Raw genomic sequence first — 18796 nt, 5'->3', positions numbered from 1 at the left:
GTACGCTGTTCTTCTGAACAATGTCTTGAACGACCCATTTTCAAATGCATGTTTAACAAGTGTTGGCTTCATCCTTAAATAGGGGCCACCTGATTCACACCTGTTTCTTCACAAAATTGATGACCTCAGCTATTTTTTTGAACACACCCCTTTCAACTAATTCAACTAATTGCCCAATTGCACAGCCTTAAGAGCGTGCATATCATGAATGCTGGGTCTCATTTGTTTTCTGAGAATCTACTGAACCTACTGGTAACTTGTTTGCCACGTAGCAATAAAAAAATATACGAAAAACCTTGATTATTCTGGTTAGTCACATTGTACTGCTATTATTTTGAACAATACTGTATATCCGACCACTGTATATCTGCTAACGTCTTCTATCCACTCCACTATAGTACACGGATCTGGTAGCCGAATACCATTTGATAAAGTCAACTTTTTAAAATAACTTTCTCGGTTTGTGTTGCTTAATCCGCTCACGTAGCTTGACATGCTGCTGATTCTCGCCACAGTTTGTTGCCAAAATGCGCGCGCATACGTTGCTACGTCATCATTGTATACAAACAGTAAAAGGGTCTATAGTATAATATAACTTTAGTTCTTTTAACGAGGTGAATGTGAGACTCACTCATACTGAACAGCATCTGTGTCAACTTCATATTTTATTACATTAAAACAAAACACAAATAAACAGCTTTAAATATTGATCCCTGATGGTCTGAGCGCTTACACCACCACTCCTCGCACCCATCCGGCCTTCATCCGCTCCTTCCTCTTCCTCTCCTGATACTCCGCCACTTTCCGATGAAAGAACCCTAAAGAAGAGAGAAGAAAGAACAACGGCGCTCCTGTCATCCTCAAAGGTTAAACACTTCTGCTTTTCAACAATAGAGTAACCTTTCTGGAACTAAACAGAGCCTGTGTTTTGGTTCGACTCTGAAGCACCACAAAATGGACATTTAAACCATTGCACACAAACATCCAAGGGTCAGTGACCTTTGATTAGATTAGATTACATTCGATTCGATTAAATTCGATTAAACTTAACTTAACTCTTAACCCGCCATTGACAGAATTTTCCGTCATTCTGTAGTTTTTACTGTTATACTGTAGGGGGCGCTATACCACAAGCGTTCACATAAAATAAAAAAAAGCAAAAACATGCATGTAGCTGCAAAATGCTGGGTTGTTTCAACCCAAATATGGACAAAATCAACTGTTGGGATACAAATTTAACCCAACTGTTGGACTGATCCATATTTGACCGAAATTTGGGTTGAAACAACCCATTATTTTTTAGTGTAGAATAAAAGGTGTTTGTTTGATTAAAAGACCAGGGTCTGTTCTTTCTTTTGATATATTACACGTTCATATATTCATACAACAAAATGTGAAAATACTTTATTCGTGGGAGAAAACTACATTACCCATGATGCCGTGCAGAAAATCCACCAATCAGAGTCAAAACATGCAAAATCTCTTTAGCCCTGCCCACTCCCATGATGCACTGCAAATGATGTCATCAAGTCGATGTCCCTACGCTCTCAAAAGATTTGAAATGAAATATTTTGCCATAAACTCATTTTTTTAAATGTGCGGTTTTATATTTCGCTGATCGCAATGCATCATGGGATTGCAGTTCTTTCCCTCACTAAATATTAATATATTATCATCTTTGTTTTGCTTCAAATCAAAGCTGTGATTGTCGGTCAGGTTCACGGCTTCATCTAGCGCTTTAACCGCGACTTTATTAAAGGTGCAGTGTGTAAGTTTTAGCGGCATCTAGTGGTAAATTGCACCCGTCCACCTCTCGAGCACATTGAGAAGCTACGGTGGCCCACACAGGACAAACATGTGGTCGTCTGAGACAGCAGAGAGTAGCTAGCGCACTGTAGAGAAGTTTGTCCCTTTAGGGCTACCATAGAAACATGGCGGCACAAAATGGCGGCTTCCCTGTAAGGGGACCCGCGGTGTGTGAAGATAGAAACGGCTCATTCTAAGGTAATAAAAACACCACTGAAAACATATTAATGTGTATTATATTGCATTTCTGTCAATAGATCCTCATAAATACTACACACTGCACCTTTAAATCCCCATGGGAGAAATGATTATGCATTATGGTTTTGAAGAAAAACGATAGATTTTTGCATGCATCCATAAAAGAGGAAAGTACCCAAAACTGATCCTTGTATTTCGAGCGTAACTTCGAGAGCTGGACAGTCCCTCAGCTCATTTACTCGAGTCCTGTACTGAAGTTCACTGTTTGAGTCTCTGTGCTTTACTGGAGTATTATTTTTTCTGTAATCTTCTGACTTTAACTTCACTCCATCTGAAAGACAAATATCGTCCTCTTTACTCCACTACATTTCTATCAAGGTCCTCGAAGTGGAAAGTCGTTTCTGTCGCAGCTTTGAAAGTCAGTGATGATTTTTTTCTTCTTTAAAAGGTGTTTGGGTTTTTGCAGAAAGCCTTTCAGGAATCACTCTTGTAGAGTCTCGTGAAGTTCAATGATTTCACAGCATTTATTAAACACTGATTTATAGTTTAGAGCAAAATGACGGAAGAAGACGGATGTCCAAATGCTCATTTAGTGGAGGATTCACATAAACAAAGTTGATTCTGTCTTCAGTGAAGGTGAACAGTGTGAGAATATCAGATGTGTATCAGTGTATTGGATCCGTGCATTCGGCCTTAAAGTGACAGCAGCTTTATAACTTTTCTACAAGTATTTAAATGAGTTTAAGTTAGTCGTCTGCTAGTGTGTCAGATGGAGCGTCACTGACTGGCTTAAACCATGATGGCATAATGTGCATTTATACAACTATAATACAATAATGCGGCGACATAAAGAAGGACATTTACTTTTGATACTGAAGTACTTCTGAAAACAAATACTTCTGTACTTTTACTGCAGTAAAAATCTGTTTTTACAACTTTCACTTGTAACGGAGTAATATTTGACCAGCAGTACTGTTACTCTTACTCAAGTAATGAAGTACTTTGTCCGCCTGTGTGTGTGATGAAGAAGGTGTGTGTACCGTTAGGATTGGGCATCATTTCCTCTTCCTGTATGAAGAGGTCGAACATCTGCGTCTGTATGAAGAGCTTGACGAAGCTCAGGTGTGATTTGTGCTCCACGGCCCTCAGGAAGCTCTTCTTCTGGAACTGGCGGTGTTTGAAGTGTTGAGAAAAATGGCCGACGCTCTTGATGAAGACGGACAGGAAGGCCTCCGACACCAGCCGGTTCAGCTCGTCTGTGGCTGCACAACACACAACAACAGGAAGTCGAGCGGGACTCTCACAGGAAGCGGTAAGTACTGTGGCCCAGTAGTGCAGCCGTACTAAATTAAACAACAACGGAAATGCTCCCGACCACTAGGGGGCTCTCTGAGTGCGGTAAAGTTAGTTTTCCCTGCCATTATTCTACAGATTGGCCAGTCTTAAGGCCCTTTCACACCGGACGCTTAACGGAAAAGTGAAGCGGAAAAGCGGATATTTCACGTCAAAACCATTCACATCAGCCGCGACACGAAATTGCGGCTTTTCAGAGCTCCAACATTTCTAAACATTCACGGCGACAGCTGAGAAAGCACACACTTCCTCATTCAGTGAAGACGAACAGAAGGTTTTGGAGCTCCAGTCTTAAAGAACAGAGTCTGAAGAGGAGTCTGCTAATCTCTACAGGAGCTAAAGCTTCATCATGGCCGCTTCGCCACTTACTTTAGAAAGTCTGTGGGATAATTTGAGGAGCAGAGAGAGTAGTGTTAGCATCGCATCTGACGAGACTCACACACACTTCAGGAACTAATCGATCCACAGGAGACGTTTCCAAATGAGTCACAATGCAAACATTTCAGTGCCCCTTACGCAGCTGTACAGCTTTAACTCGACCTACAGCTGTGATCTCGTGAGAAACGCCACCCCTGGCGAAGGCTAATGTTGAGTGAACAGCTCTGACTTCAACTGGACATTTAATCAGCTTTGTTTCCTTGTGTGTGATTGGTTGAAGCCATTCCTGTCACCGCTAGAATAAAATAAAAAAATCGACATTGAAAAAAAATAAATAAATGTGTTTTATTCCGTTCATTGTGGAAGCGCTTATTACACACACACCTGATCAAAAAATAAAACCATTCCGTGGATTATTCGCACATAAAAATTGTGTCAAGTGTAAAAGGACCTTAACAACGATATAAACACTACGATCAGTTAAGTGTGTAACGATTGTATATCGACATGAATATCAACTCAAAATCACCTACAGGCATTTTATCTGCATATTTATACTCGTGAACGTTTTTACTCGCGATCACAGCGCTTGATGCCCAAGGGAACGGCTGCCAATTCCACCGCGCAGTTGAAACGTATAGTTTGTATGAATTAAAATTACTTTTAACATTTAAAAACAGAAATGTTCAAATTCCAAAGCTTTGTTGTATTCTGAAAAAAAATGACTCACACAACATGTAATGCACACCATTGAAATTTGAACATTTAAACAAAACAAAAAAACAAAAAAGTAATTTTAATTAATAAAATTATACGTTTCAACCACTTGGTGGAATTGGCAGACGTTCCCTTGGGCATCAAGCGCCGTGATCGTGAGTCGAAGCTCAGGTGTGATATTCTAAATATTCAGCTATAATGCCTGTAGGTGATTTTGAATTGATATTTCATGTCGATATACGGTGGATAATGCATTCTACAGTAGTTAAGTGTTTTTAACACATTGCTATGTGGTTGCTAGGGTGTTGCTATACAGTGGATAATGTGTTCTACAGTTGTTGGAGTGTTTTAACACATTGCTATGTGGTTGCTAGGGTGTTACTATACAGTGTGTAATGTGTTCTACAATTATTAGAGTGTTTTAACACAATGTTATGTGGTTGCTAGGGTGTTACTATACGGTGTATAATGTGTTCTACAGTTGTTAGAGTGTTTTAACACAATGTTATGTGGTTGCTAGGGTGTTGCTATATGGTGTATAATGTGTTCTACAGTTGTTGAAGTGTTTTAACACATTGCTATGTGGTTGCTAGGGTGTTGCTATACAGTGTATAATGTGTTCTACAGTTGTTAGAGTGTTTTAACACATTGCTATGTGGTTGCTAGGGTGTTGCTATACAGTGTGTAATGTGTTCTACAGTTGTTAGTGTTTTAACACAATGTTATGTGGTTGCTAGGGTGTTGGTATATGGTGTATAATGTGTTCTACAGTTGTTAGAGTGTTTTAACACAATGTTATGTGGTTGCTAGGGTGTTGCTATACGGTGTATAATGTGTTCTACAGTTGTTAGAGTGTTTTAACACAACGTTATGTGGTTGCTAGGGTCTTGCTATATGGTGTATAATGTGTTCTACAGTTGTTGGAGTGTTTTAACACATTGCTATGTGGTTGCTAGGGTGTTGCTATACAGTGTGTAATGTGTTCTACAGTTGTTAGTGTTTTAACACAATGTTATGTGGTTGCTAGGGTGTTGGTATATGGTGTATAATGTGTTCTACAGTTGTTAGAATGTTTTAACACAATGTTATGTGGTTGCTAGGGTGTTGCTATACGGTGTATAATGTGTTCTACAGTTGTTAGAGTGTTTTAACACAATGTTATGTGGTTGCTAGGGTGTTGCTATATGGTGTATAATGTGTTCTACAGTTGTTGAAGTGTTTTAACACATTGCTATGTGGTTGCTAGGGTGTTGCTATACAGTGTATAATGTGTTCTACAGTTGTTGGAGTGTTGTAACACATTGCTATGTGGTTGCTAGGGTGTTGCTATACAGTGTGTAATGTGTTCTACAGTTGTTAGTGTTTTAACACAATGTTATGTGGTTGCTAGGGTGTTGGTATATGTTATAATGTGTTCTACAGTTGTTAGAGTGTTTTAACACAATGTTATGTGGTTGCTAGGGTGTTGCTATACGGTGTATAATGTGTTCTACAGTTGTTAGAGTGTTTTAACACAATGTTATGTGGTTGCTAGGGTCTTGCTATATGGTGTATAATGTGTTCTACAGTTGTTGGAGTGTTTTAACACATTGCTATGTGGTTGCTAGGGTGTTGCTATACAGTGTATAATGTGTTCTACAGTTGTTAGTGTTTTAACACATTGCTACGTGGTTGCTGGGTGTTGCTGTACGGTGTATAATGTGTTCTACAGTTATTAGAATGTTTTAACACAATGCTATGTGGTTGCTAGGGTTTTGCTATACAGTGTATAATGTGTTCTACAGTTGTTAGTGTTTTAACACAATGTTATGTGGTTGCTAGGGTGTTGCTATATGTGTATAATCTGTTCTACAGTTGTTAGAGTGTTTTAACACATTGCTATGTGGTTGCTAGGGTGTTGCTATACAGTGTATAATGATTTCTACAGTTGTTAGAGTGTTTTAACACATTGCTAAGTGCTTGCTAAGGTGTTTTGGTTTGTTGCCATGGTTACACATTTAAAACTGATCGTAGTGTTTATATCTTTGTAAGACCGGCAAATGGCAAGGAAAACTAATTTTATTGCACTCCTAGAGCCCCCTGGTGGTCGGGAGCATTTCAATTGTGTTGTGGTTTAATTTAGTACGGCTGCACTACTGGGCCACCGTAGGTAAGTGGTTAGTGTACGACTGAACTCACAGGCGTCTCGTGTGCGCGCGGACAGACTCGTCAGAAGCCCCGCCCTCAGTTTAGCAGGCAGGAGCGACTCCTCATCACCAATCTGAAATCAAACAGTCGTTACTGTCTCTAGGGTGTTGCTATGGGGTTGCTAGGGTGCAAGTACTTTCATAACAACATAAACCAAAACAACTGTCATACTAGTCACTCACAATAATCAGACCTAATCAAGCAAAGAGAATAAGAACGTCTCTAGACCTATCATGGTTGCTAGGGTGTTGCTATACGGTGGATAATGCGTTCTAAAGTTACTAGAGTGTTTTTAACACATTACAATGTGGTTGCTAGGGTGTTTTGATTTGTTGCCGTAGTAAAGCCATTATGTTTTTGTGAGTGGTTGTTAGTGTACTGCTATTGTGGTTGCTAGGGTGTTGCTATACGGTGGATAATGTGTTCTAAAGTTGTTAGAGTGTTTTTAACACATTGCTATGTGGTTGCTAGGGTGTTGCTATACAGTGGATAATGTGTTCTAAAGTTGTTAGAGTGTTTTTAACACATTGCTATGTGGTTGCTAGGGTGTTGGTATACGGTGGATAATGTGTTCTAAAGTTGTTAGAGTGTTTTAACACAATGCTATGTGGTTGCTAGGGTGTTGCTATACGGTGGATAATGTGTTCTAAAGTTGTTAGAGTGTTTTTAACACATTGCTATGTGGTTGCTAGGGTGTTGCTATACAGTGGATAATGTGTTCTAAAGTTGTTAGAGTGTTTTTAACACATTGCTATGTGGTTGCTAGGGTGTTGGTATACGGTGGATAATGTTTTATATAGTAGTTAAGAGTGTTTTTAACACAATGTTATGTGGTTGCTAGGGTGTTGCTATACGGTGGATAATGTTCTAAAGTAACTAGAGTGTTTTTAACACATTGCTATGTGGTTGCTAGGGTGTTTTTGGTGGCCGCTGAAGAGTTTGGTATGCCGCACTGCTGGAGTGTTGCTTTGCAGTTACTTAGATATAGCGAGACTGAAACACCAAACAAACAGCGTCTCAGCAAACACAGTAATGAGACTCATGCGAAACTTCATGAGAATAAATGAAATCAGAGTGACTGTGTGTGTGTGTGTGTGTGTGTGTGTGTGTGTGTGTGTGTGTGTGTGTGTGTGTGTGTGTGTGTGTGTGACTCACTCTTGTGATGAATCTAGTTTCTGCTCCAGCCGACAGATCAACAATCATCAGCTGAGAAAAACAAGTAGAGAATCAACATGAACAAAGTTTTACACTCACACACTCTCTTTCTCTCTCACACACACACACACACACACACACACACACACACACACACGTTTGTTTTTGTGACATATGGGGACTCTCCATAGGCGTAATGGTTTTTATACTGTACAAACCGTATTTTCCATCCCCTTACACTGCCCCTAAACCTACCCATCACACACACACACACATACTCACTCTCTCTCTCCTTTCACACACTTACAATCTCACACTTTTTCTCACTCCCTCTCACTCACACACTCACTCTCTCCCTTCTCTCACACACTCACTCACTCACTCACTCTCTCCTTCTCTCACACACACACACACATTGATGATGATAATCTGGCACTGACGTCGCTGTGGTCCGTCAGCAGCTCCAGCATGTTCCTCTGCACTCCCAGCAGGAACGGCGTCGGCGCCGCACACACGTCGATCAGAACCGTGGGAACGATGGATATAAACGTGTGCTGCCACACGAACGGATACAGGAGAGCAGCGACGGCGTGAAGAACCTGCGAGAGTGTGCTACACACACACACACACACTTTAACACAGTGGGCGGGCACTCACACAATCTGTAGCCGCTGAGCTGTGATTGGCTGTAATCAGTGATGGGGGTAACGCATTACATAACTTGAGTCATGTAATCAGATTACTTTTTCAAGTAACTAGTAAAGTAACGCATTACAAGTAACTCGAGTTACGTAATCAGATTACTTTTTCAAGTATCTAGTAAAGTAACACATTAAAAGTAACGAGTTATGTAATCAGATTACTTTTTCGAGTAACTAGTAATGTAACGCATTACAAGTAACTTGAGTTATGTAATCAGATTACTTTTTCAAGTAACTAGTAAAGTAAAGCATTACAAGTAACTTGAGTTATATAATCAGATTACTTTTTGAAGTATCTTGTAATGTAACGCATTACAAGTAACTTGAGTTATATAATCAGATTACTTTTTCAAGTAACTAGTAAAGTAACGCATTACAAGTAACTAGAGTTACGTAATCAGATTACTTTTTCAAGTAACTAGTAAAGTAACGCATTACAAGTAACTAGAGTTACGTAATCAGATTACTTTTTCAAGTAACTAGTAAAGTAACGCATTACAATTAACTTGAGTTATATAATCAGATTACTTTTTCAAGTAACTAGTAAAGTAACGCATTACAATTAACTTGAGTTATATAATCAGATTACTTTTTCAAGTAACTAGTAAAGTAACGCATTACAAGTAACTAGAGTTATGTAATCAGATTACTTTTTCAAGTAACTAGTAAAGTAAAGCATTACAAGTAACTTGAGTTATATAATCAGATTACTTTTTGAAGTATCTTGTAATGTAACGCATTACAAGTAACTTGAGTTATATAATCAGATTACTTTTTCAAGTAACTAGTAAAGTAACGCATTACAAGTAACTAGAGTTACGTAATCAGATTACTTTTTCAAGTAACTAGTAAAGTAACGCATTACAAGTAACTAGAGTTACGTAATCAGATTACTTTTTCAAGTAACTAGTAAAGTAACGCATTACAATTAACTTGAGTTATATAATCAGATTACTTTTTCAAGTAACTAGTAAAGTAACGCATTACAATTAACTTGAGTTATATAATCAGATTACTTTTTCAAGTAACTAGTAAAGTAACGCATTACAAGTAACTAGAGTTATGTAATCAGATTACTTTTTCAAGTAACTAGTAAAGTAAAGCATTACAAGTAACTTGAGTTATATAATCAGATTACTTTTTGAAGTATCTTGTAATGTAACGCATTACAAGTAACTTGAGTTATATAATCAGATTACTTTTTCAAGTAACTAGTAAAGTAACGCATTACAAGTAACTAGAGTTACGTAATCAGATTACTTTTTCAAGTAACTAGTAAAGTAACGCATTACAAGTAACTAGAGTTACGTAATCAGATTACTTTTTCAAGTAACTAGTAAAGTAACGCATTACAATTAACTTGAGTTATGTAATCAGATTACTTTTTCAAGTAACTAGTAAAGCATTACAAGTAACTTGAGTTACGTAATCAGATTACTTTTTCAAGTAAAAATGTACAGTTACTTTGTAATTTACGCTTGAGTTACTCTTTCACTTCACCGACAGCTCTCTTCTCCCCATGTTGAAAAAAATTGAGAGTAAGTGCAGAGGCGTTGTGTGTGAACATGATGGTTATTGTAGTTCTAGACTTAATGTGATCATCATCTCACTTGCCCAATAAAGATAAAGTACTCCTCAAAATCAATCAAATCAGTCAAATGCAAAATCAGAATAATCTGCAAACCTAAAATAATTAAATATTAAATAAAACACATATTTATGCATTTAATCTACCTCTATTGACCAATGTTTTGCTGCTAACTTACGATGAATCAGTTAAACCGAAAGCAAAAATGATTTTAGTTTTTCTCTTTTTATTGGTGAAGTAAGAGTGTTAAATTTTCTCCTGCGTCATATTCTTCCTTTATCCGGAACAGCAGCTGAAAGGTTTGTTTGAGCAGCGCCCTCTACTGTACACGTGTGAATTAACATTTTTACCTCGGCCTGAGACTTATTATTTAAATTTTGGTGTGAAGACGTCTTTACATTTGTACAAAAATAGAACTTTTTTGTTATAAAACACAAAGGTGAGAAATAGTAACGCAAAAGTAATGTAACGCATTACTTTTCTTAAACAGTAACTAAGTAACTCAATTAGTTACTTTTTAATGGAGTAACAATATTGTAACGCATTACTTTTCATAAACAGTAACTAAGTAACTCAATTAGTTACTTTTTAATGGAGTAACGCAATATTGTAACGCATTACTTTTCTTAAACAGTAACTAAGTAACTCAATTAGTTACTTTTTAATGGAGTAACTCAATATTGTAACGCATTACTTTTCTTAAAAAGTAACTAAGTAACTTAATTAGTTACTTTTTAAGGGAGTAATGCCAAATTGTAACGTTACTTTTCTTAAAAAGTAACTAAGTAACTGAATTAGTTACTTTTTAAGGGAGTAATGCAATATTGTAACATTTTTTTTCTTAAAAAGTAACTAAGTTACTCAATTAGTTACTTTTTAATGGAGTCACTCAATATTGTAACGCATAACTTTTCATAAACAGTAACTAAGTAACTCAATTAGTTACTTTTTAATGGAGTAACTCAATATTGTAACGCATTACTTTTCATAAACAGTAACTAAGTAACTCAATTAGTTACTTTTTAATGGAGTAACGCAATATTGTAACGCATTACTTTTCTTAAAAAGTAACTAAGTAACTCAATTAGTTACTTTTTAATGGAGTAATGCAATATTGTAACGCATTACTTTTCTTAAAAAGTAACTAAGTAACCCAATTAGTTACTTTTTAATGGAGTAATGCAATATTGTAACGCATTACTTTTCTTAAAAAGTAACTAAGTAACCCAATTAGTTACTTTTTAATGGAGTAACGCAATATTGTAACGCATTACTTTTCTTAAAAAGTAACTAAGTAACCCAATTAGTTACTTTTTAATGGAGTACTCAATATTGTAATGCATTAATTTTCCCCAAAACTGGTTGTGATTGGCTGCGGCGCTGAGCTGTGATTAGCTGTGATGTCACCTGAGCTCCTCAGAGATGAAGATGATTCGCCGCTCCATCACAGTGGCGCTGAACACCAGCAGCAGCTCCTCATCCGTCAGGAAGCGGAAGAGCGAGCCGAAGTCCACGTGCTCCAGCCAGGAGTCAGCGGGCCGCGTCAGACTGATGATCTGAGATCAGAGCCGCGTTACAGTCTGTGTGTGTGTGTGTGTGTGTGTGTGTGTGTGTGGGCATGTTTCTGTGAAATATCAGGACACAAATGTGTATAATGCCATGGGTATGACACAGGTATTACAGGAGAGGGTGAAATATGAGGACATTACCCATGGCCCCACTTTACAAAAGGCTTATAAATCACACAGGAGGAGTTTTTATGAGAAAGTAAAAATGCAGAATGTTTCCTGTGATGGGTAGGTTTAGGTGTGTGTGTGTGTGTTTGTGTGTGTCTGTGAGAGAGAGAGTGTGTGTGTGTGTGTGTGTGTGGTGATGCGTACCTCTGTTCCCACCTCCGGGATGAAGCTGCTGATCCTGACGGTGTTCCCCGGAGCCGGAAGCGGAGACTCTCTCAGGCTCTGCATGAACGGATAGATCATCGCTTTGGAGATCTGCCTTCGCTTCTCCACCTCATCGAAGATCTGAAACATGAGGAGTGTGTGTGTGTGAGCAGACCTGAGGAGTGTGTGTGTGTGAGAGCAGACCTGAGGAGTGTGTGTGTGTGTGTGTGTGTGTGTGTGTGTGTGTGTGTGTGTGTGTGTGTGTGTGTGTGTGTGTGTGTGTGTGTGTGTGTGTGTGTGTGTGTGTTGCCTCACCTTTGAGAAGAGTCCGAAACACGCCACACTGCTGATGATGCAGTACGCCTCGGGAACACGAGCCCCGCTGCCACCCGGCTAAAGACACACACACACACACACACACTCCTCAATAACTCACAAACAAGATGGATATTCATATTACACATGAGAATAATTATTACCAGCAGCCTCCGGCAGTAACCGTTCCTCCGGCTGCCATCCACTTCAGTCAGAACGAATGAGAACGTCTCGCTGCGGACACACACACACACACACACAGAGTCATTCAAAAGATTCATTCAGAGAGTCAATGAGAGTAATTCAGAGAGTCGGTCAGTCAGAGAGTCATTCAGTCAGAGAGTCATTCAAAGAGTCAATCACAGTCATTCAGAGAGTCGTTCAGTCAGAGAGTCGTTCAGTCAGAGAGTCGGTCAGTCAGAGAGTCGTTCAGTCAGAGAGTCGTTCAGTCAGAGAGTCGGTCAGTCAGAGTCGTTCAGTCAGAGAGTCGTTCAGTCAGAGAGTCGGTCAGTCAGAGAGTCATTCAGAGAGTCGGTCAGTCAGAGAGTCATTCAGTCAGAGAGTCGGTCAGTCAGAGAGTCATTCAGTCAGAGAGTCGGTCAGTCAGAGAGTCGGTCAGTTAGAGAGTCGGTCAGTCAGAGAGTCGTTCAGTCAGAGAGTCGGTCAGTCAGAGAGTCATTCAGTCAGAGAGTCGGTCAGTCAGAGAGTCGATCAGTTAGAGAGTCGGTCAGTCAGAGAGTCATTCAGTCAGAGAGTCGGTCAGTCAGAGAGTCATTCAGTCAGAGAGTCGGTCAGTCAGAGAGTCATTCAGTCAGAGAGTCGGTCAGTCAGAGAGTCGGTCAGTCAGAGAGTCGGTCAGTTAGAGAGTCATTCAGTCAGAGAGTCGGTCAGTCAGAGAGTCATTCAGTCAGAGAGTCGGTCAGTCAGAGAGTCGGTCAGTCAGAGAGTCGGTCAGTCAGAGAGTCGGTCAGTTAGAGAGTCGGTCAGTCAGAGAGTCGGTCAGTTAGAGAGTCGGTCAGTCAGAGAGTCATTCAGTCAGAGAGTCGGTCAGTCAGAGAGTCGGTCAGTCAGAGAGTCGGTCAGTCAGAGAGTCGGTCAGTCAGAGAGTCATTCAGTCAGAGAGTCGGTCAGTCAGAGAGTCGGTCAGTCAGAGAGTCGTTCAGTCAGAGATTCGGTCAGTCAGAGAGTCGGTCAGTTAGAGAGTCGGTCAGTCAGAGAGTCGGTCAGTTAGAGAGTCGGTCAGTCAGAGAGTCATTCAGTCAGAGAGTCGTTCAGTCAGAGAGTCGGTCAGTCAGAGTCATTCAGTCAGAGAGTCATTCAGTCAGAGAGCCGGTCAGTCAGAGAGTCGGTCAGTCAGAGAGTCGGTCAGTCAGAGAGTCATTCAGTCAGAGAGTCGGTCAGTCAGAGAGTCGGTCAGTCAGAGAGTCGGTCAGTCAGAGAGTCGGTCAGTCAGAGAGTCATTCAGTCAGAGAGTCGGTCAGTCAGAGAGTCGGTCAGTCAGAGAGTCGTTCAGTCAGAGATTCGGTCAGTCAGAGAGTCGGTCAGTTAGAGAGTCGGTCAGTCAGAGAGTCAGTCAGTTAGAGAGTCGGTCAGTCAGAGAGTCATTCAGTCAGAGAGTCGTTCAGTCAGAGAGTCGGTCAGTCAGAGTCATTCAGTCAGAGAGTCATTCAGTCAGAGAGCCGGTCAGTCAGAGAGTCGGTCAGTCAGAGAGTCGTTCAGTCAGAGAGTCGGTCAGTCAGAGAGTCGGTCAGTCAGAGAGTCGGTCAGTCAGAGAGTCGTTCAGTCAGAGAGTCATGCTGAAAATTCACTTGAAGAATCATTGATGCGCTGATTCAGCGAATGATTCAGTCAGATATGCATACAAAGATTTTATTGATGTATAGTCAAGTAAAAAAACTAGAATTGGATACAGAAGCTGCTAAGGTGTGCTGGCTGTTTGCCAGGGTGTTGCTATGCGTTACCAGTGTGTGGATGAAACACAAGATGAGCATCTCATGAACACACACATCCTGCAGTGTTTTTCCATCAGCATCAGTGTGCAAAAGTATGAAGAGGCACGTGTGGTTAGAGACGAGGTGAAGGTGTGAAACAGGATGTGTGTGTGTGTGTGTGTGTGTTTTGTGTGTGTGTGTGTGTGTGTGTGTGTGTGTGTGTGTGTGTGTGTGTGTGTGTGTGTGTTTGTGGGCATGTTTCTGCGAAATATCAGGACACACATGGGTATGACACAGGTATTACAGGAGAGGGTGAAATATGAGGACATTACCCATGGCCCCACTTTACAAAAGGCTTATAAATGTGATGGGTAGGTTTAGGGGCTCTGTGTGTGTGTGTGTGTGTGTGTGTGTGTGTGTGTGTGTGTGTGTGTGTGTGTGTGTGTGTGTGTGTGTGTGTGTGTGTGTGTGTGTGTGTGTGTGTGTGTGTGTGTGTGTGTGTGTGTGTGTGTGTGTGTGTGTGTACCTGCTGTACTCGGTCAGAGGCGCCCAGTTGATTCCCTCTGGAAAGCAGAAGAGATGAGCGGCCTTCATGCACTTCTCCTCTTCCTCTCGCTGCAGTCGGCCCATCACCTCGCGCTACACACACACACACACACACACACACACACACACACACACACACACACACACACACACACACACAAAACATGTTAAATCATTTTAAAAAATGCTAATTCACTTTTTAATAAAGCTACAACATGCTATAATGTTAAACCATCTTAACAACATGCTAGTTCATGTGCTAGAACACATGCTAATTTCTCCTAACGACATGTTAAATCACGGAAAAACTTGTTAGTTCATGTTAACGATGTGTTAAAACATGTTTGTAACACACTAAATCATGTTAGCATTATGTAAACTCCAGCTTGTAATGTGTTAAACATGCGAGTTCCCTTTCTGTTCCAAACTTCAATTCCAACGATTGAATTTAAGCGCTAAGCTTCTCAAAGATGAAATCTCCTGTTAACGACGGGTTCTTGAAGATAACCGCTCCTCAAACACATAAACATTAGCCTTTATAGCCGTAGCGTTCACTGAGTAAAGAAAACGCCGTCGTTATTCAACCTGCCAGTTCTTTATTCAGCACTGCACTGCAAACAAGCAGAGACGTGTGCGGAGGGGCGGAGTTATGAGCTTTGACTGACAGTCTGAGGAGCCAATGGCGTTACAAGGTTTAGTCACAAACTGTTTTTAATAGTTATCATCGGTTAAATTTGCTAAACCCACACACAGATGTAAAGGGTGACCAATAGTAATGATTTAGGACAAAATAAATAAAAATGACCGATCAGGCATAACATTATGACCTGATATTGTGTCGGTCCCCCTGACCCGTCTCTGATGGACCCCGGAAGGTGTGCTGTGGTATCTGGCACCAAGGTGTTAGCAGCAGATCCTTTAAGTCCTGTAAGTTGTGAGATCGGACTTGTTTGTTCAGCTCATCCCACAGGCGTCGCTTCTTCCCATAGTGCATCCTGGGGCCATGTGTTCCCCAGGTAAGCCACACACACACACACACACACACACACACACCCGGCCATCCACGTGATGTAAAAGAACACGTGATTCCTCAGACCAGGCCACCTTCTTCCATTGCTCCGTGGTCCAGTTCTGATGCTCACGTGCCACTGTTGGTGCTTTCGGCGGGGTCAGGGGTCAGAGGTCACCCTGACTGGTCCATACGCCTCAAACTGAGCTGCTCTGTGTATTCTGACAGCTTTCTATCAGAACCAGCATTAACTTCTGGAGCAGTTTGAGCTCCAGTAGCTCGTCTGTTTGATCGGACCCCACGGGCCAGCCTTCGCTCCCCACGGTCATCAATGAGCCTTGGCCGCCCATGACCCTGTGGCCGGTTCTCCACTGGTCCTTCCTTGGAGCACTTTTGATTGATACTGACCACTGCAGACCGGGAACAGCCCACAAGAGCTGCAGTTTTCTCTGCAGCTCCATTTCTCCTGCTTCACACACATCAACTCTGAGGACTAAATGTTCACTTGCTGCCGAATATATCCCACCCACTAACAGGAGCCGTGATGGAGAGATCATCAGTGTTATTCACTGGTCATAATGTTATGTCTGATCGGTGCTGGTCATAGACTGCCTCACCTTGGGGAACTGGTATGTGATGTGGGGCTCGTAACCTTCCTCGCTCCTCCTCTTCCTCAGACTGACCACCAGCAGGTACTCGAAGAACAGCTGGCCCATGTGACTGCGGTCTCGTGCTGGCGGAGGCCCCGGGGCCGGCGTGTGGAGAGGCCCGGGGTCAGAGGCGCTCCGCTCTACACACACACACACACACACACACACACACGTGACATGAACAACAGCGGACTGAGAGGACGCACCGCAGCCGAGCCGCTCACAGACACGCATTGTGCTGCCAAACCTCAGAGGAAACACTCTCGGCTCAACCAACACACACTCAACCTTTACACCTTGAGGAAATCAGCTCACAGTTCTGCTTTAGAGTGTGTGTGTGTGTGTGTGTGTGTGTGTGTGTGTGTGTGTGTGTGTGTGTGTGTGTGTGTGTGTGTGTGTGTGTGTGTGTGTGTGTGTGTGTGTGTGTGTGTGATGGGTAGGTTAAGGGGCAGTGTAAGGGGATAGAATGGACAGTTTGTATGGTATAAAATCCATTACGCCTATGGAAAGTCCCCACAGTTCATAAAAACACAACGTGTGTGTGACTGTGTTTCTGTGTGTGTGAATGAGTGTGGGATGTGTGTGTGACGAGTGTGTGATGTGTGTGTGATGAGTGTGTGATGTGTGTGTGTCTTCTGAGTGTGTGATGAGTATGTGATGTTTGTGTGTGTATGCGTGTGTGTATGACGAGTGTGTGACGTGTGTGTGTGTGATGATGATGAGTGTGACGTGTGTGATACGTCAGTATGTGTGAGGTGCGTGAGTGTGATAAGTGTGTAATGAGTGTGTGATGCGTGTGTGTATGTGTGATGAGTGTTTGTGTGTGTGCATGTGTGATGTGTGTGTGTATGTGTGATGTGTGTGTTTGTCTTATGAGTGTGTGATGAGTGTTTATGTGTGTGTGTGTGTGTGTGTAATGCGTGTGTGTGTGTGTGATGTGTGTGTGTGAAGAGTGTTTGATGCGTGTGTGTGTGATGAGTGTGTGTGTATGTGTGAGGAGTGTATGATGTGTGTGTGAGAGATGTGTGTGTATGTGTGATGAGTGTATGATGTGTGTGTGAGACTCACTGGTCCTGTGGAGTTTCTCCTGAAGCGTCGAGAACATGGAGCTGAGCTTCTTCATGGCTCCGTGATCCACAACTGATTGACCAACACACACACACACACACACACACACACACACACACACACACACACACACACAGTGTTATTGTTAAGTGATTGTGATCTTTATCTCTTAATTCCAGAAGCTGGGAAATTCTCAGGAACTCCAGACTGAATCATTTACCGCTTTCACTTAAGTTTGTGTGTGTATGAGAGAGAGAGAGAGAGAGAGAGAGAGAGAGAGAGAGAGAGAGAGAGAGAGAGAGAGAGAGAGAGAGAGAGAGAGAGAGAGAGAGAGATGGTGATGGTGAGTGATAAAGAGAAACAAGACACACACAGTCTTGAGTCTTGAGTCTCACTTCTTCAACAGTGTTCAGTTTATCTGTCACACACTTTAGAAAGTTGCACTCAAACGGCGACATAAACTCACTAAACAACATCTTACTAAAAACACAAACATGGCAAATGTTTTCTGTGAGGCTGAGGAGGTAGAAAACATCATTAGCTCGGTATAAAAACATCAACACCAACATGTGTGTGTTTACCATGTTTAATGTGTGGTATCTGTGTGTGTGTGTATGTGTGTGTGTGTGTGTGTGTGTGTGTGTGTACTCACTGTCGGGTGGAGTGTGTAGTTGTTGTGCAGTCCTCCACTTCTCTCGGCTCATCATCTCTGTCTCTGTCTCTGGATCTCTGACTCGAGCGCAGGCAGTCTGTCAGACTCAGCCCGGGCAAACACGTGTTCAGCTGAGGGGCGGGGTCGCCGCACTTAGCCACGCCCACATAAAAAGTGATTGTGAAGACTTACATGGAAGCTGAACTACAGTCTTATCTAGAGAACTGGTGTGAAGATGACCTCATTCAGCTGGGAAAAATTAAACGAAAAATGTATATTAACAAAGTGATCATGTACACATATATCAGGCATAACATTATGACCATCGACAGGTGAAGTTAATAACACTGATGATCTCTATCAAAAGTCCTCCAAAGAAGGACCAGTGGAGAACCGGCCACAGGGTCATGGGCGGCCAAGGCTCATTGATGACCGTGGGGAGCGAAGGCTGACCCGTGGGGTCCGATCAAACAGACGAGCTACTGGAGCTCAAACTGATCCAGAAGTTAATGCTGGTTCTGATAGAAAGCTGTCAGAATACACAGAGCAGCTCAGTTTGAGGTGTATGGACCAGTCAGGGTGACCTCTGACCCCGCCGAAAGGAAGGCTTACCTGGGGAACACATGGCCCCAGGATGCACTATGGGAAGAAGGCGAGCCGGC

General features: G+C 41.7%; 1 protein-coding gene across 1 annotated transcript; it reads right to left on the bottom strand.

Annotated features, from left to right (window-relative positions):
- Positions 1–331: 331 nt before the first annotated feature.
- On the bottom strand, positions 332–18245 carry dennd2db (DENN/MADD domain containing 2Db). The gene is made up of 13 exons (XM_067415169.1): positions 18135–18245; positions 17483–17554; positions 16382–16554; positions 14736–14848; positions 12443–12512; positions 12279–12356; positions 11964–12104; positions 11491–11639; positions 8235–8406; positions 7795–7845; positions 6631–6712; positions 3045–3266; positions 332–818 (listed from the first exon to the last, which is right to left on the bottom strand). The coding sequence occupies exons 1-13, from the start codon at positions 18187–18189 to the stop codon at positions 730–732; spliced, it is 1467 nt and encodes a 488-aa protein (XP_067271270.1). The 5' UTR covers positions 18190–18245; the 3' UTR covers positions 332–729.
- Between the last annotated feature and the right edge of the window lie 551 nt (positions 18246–18796).

Source organism: Pseudorasbora parva, chromosome 14, assembly GCF_024679245.1.
Source record: "Pseudorasbora parva isolate DD20220531a chromosome 14, ASM2467924v1, whole genome shotgun sequence".
In the NCBI taxonomy this organism is placed as follows: domain Eukaryota; kingdom Metazoa; phylum Chordata; class Actinopteri; order Cypriniformes; family Gobionidae; genus Pseudorasbora; species Pseudorasbora parva.
This window is presented reverse-complemented; position numbering and strand designations above follow the sequence as displayed.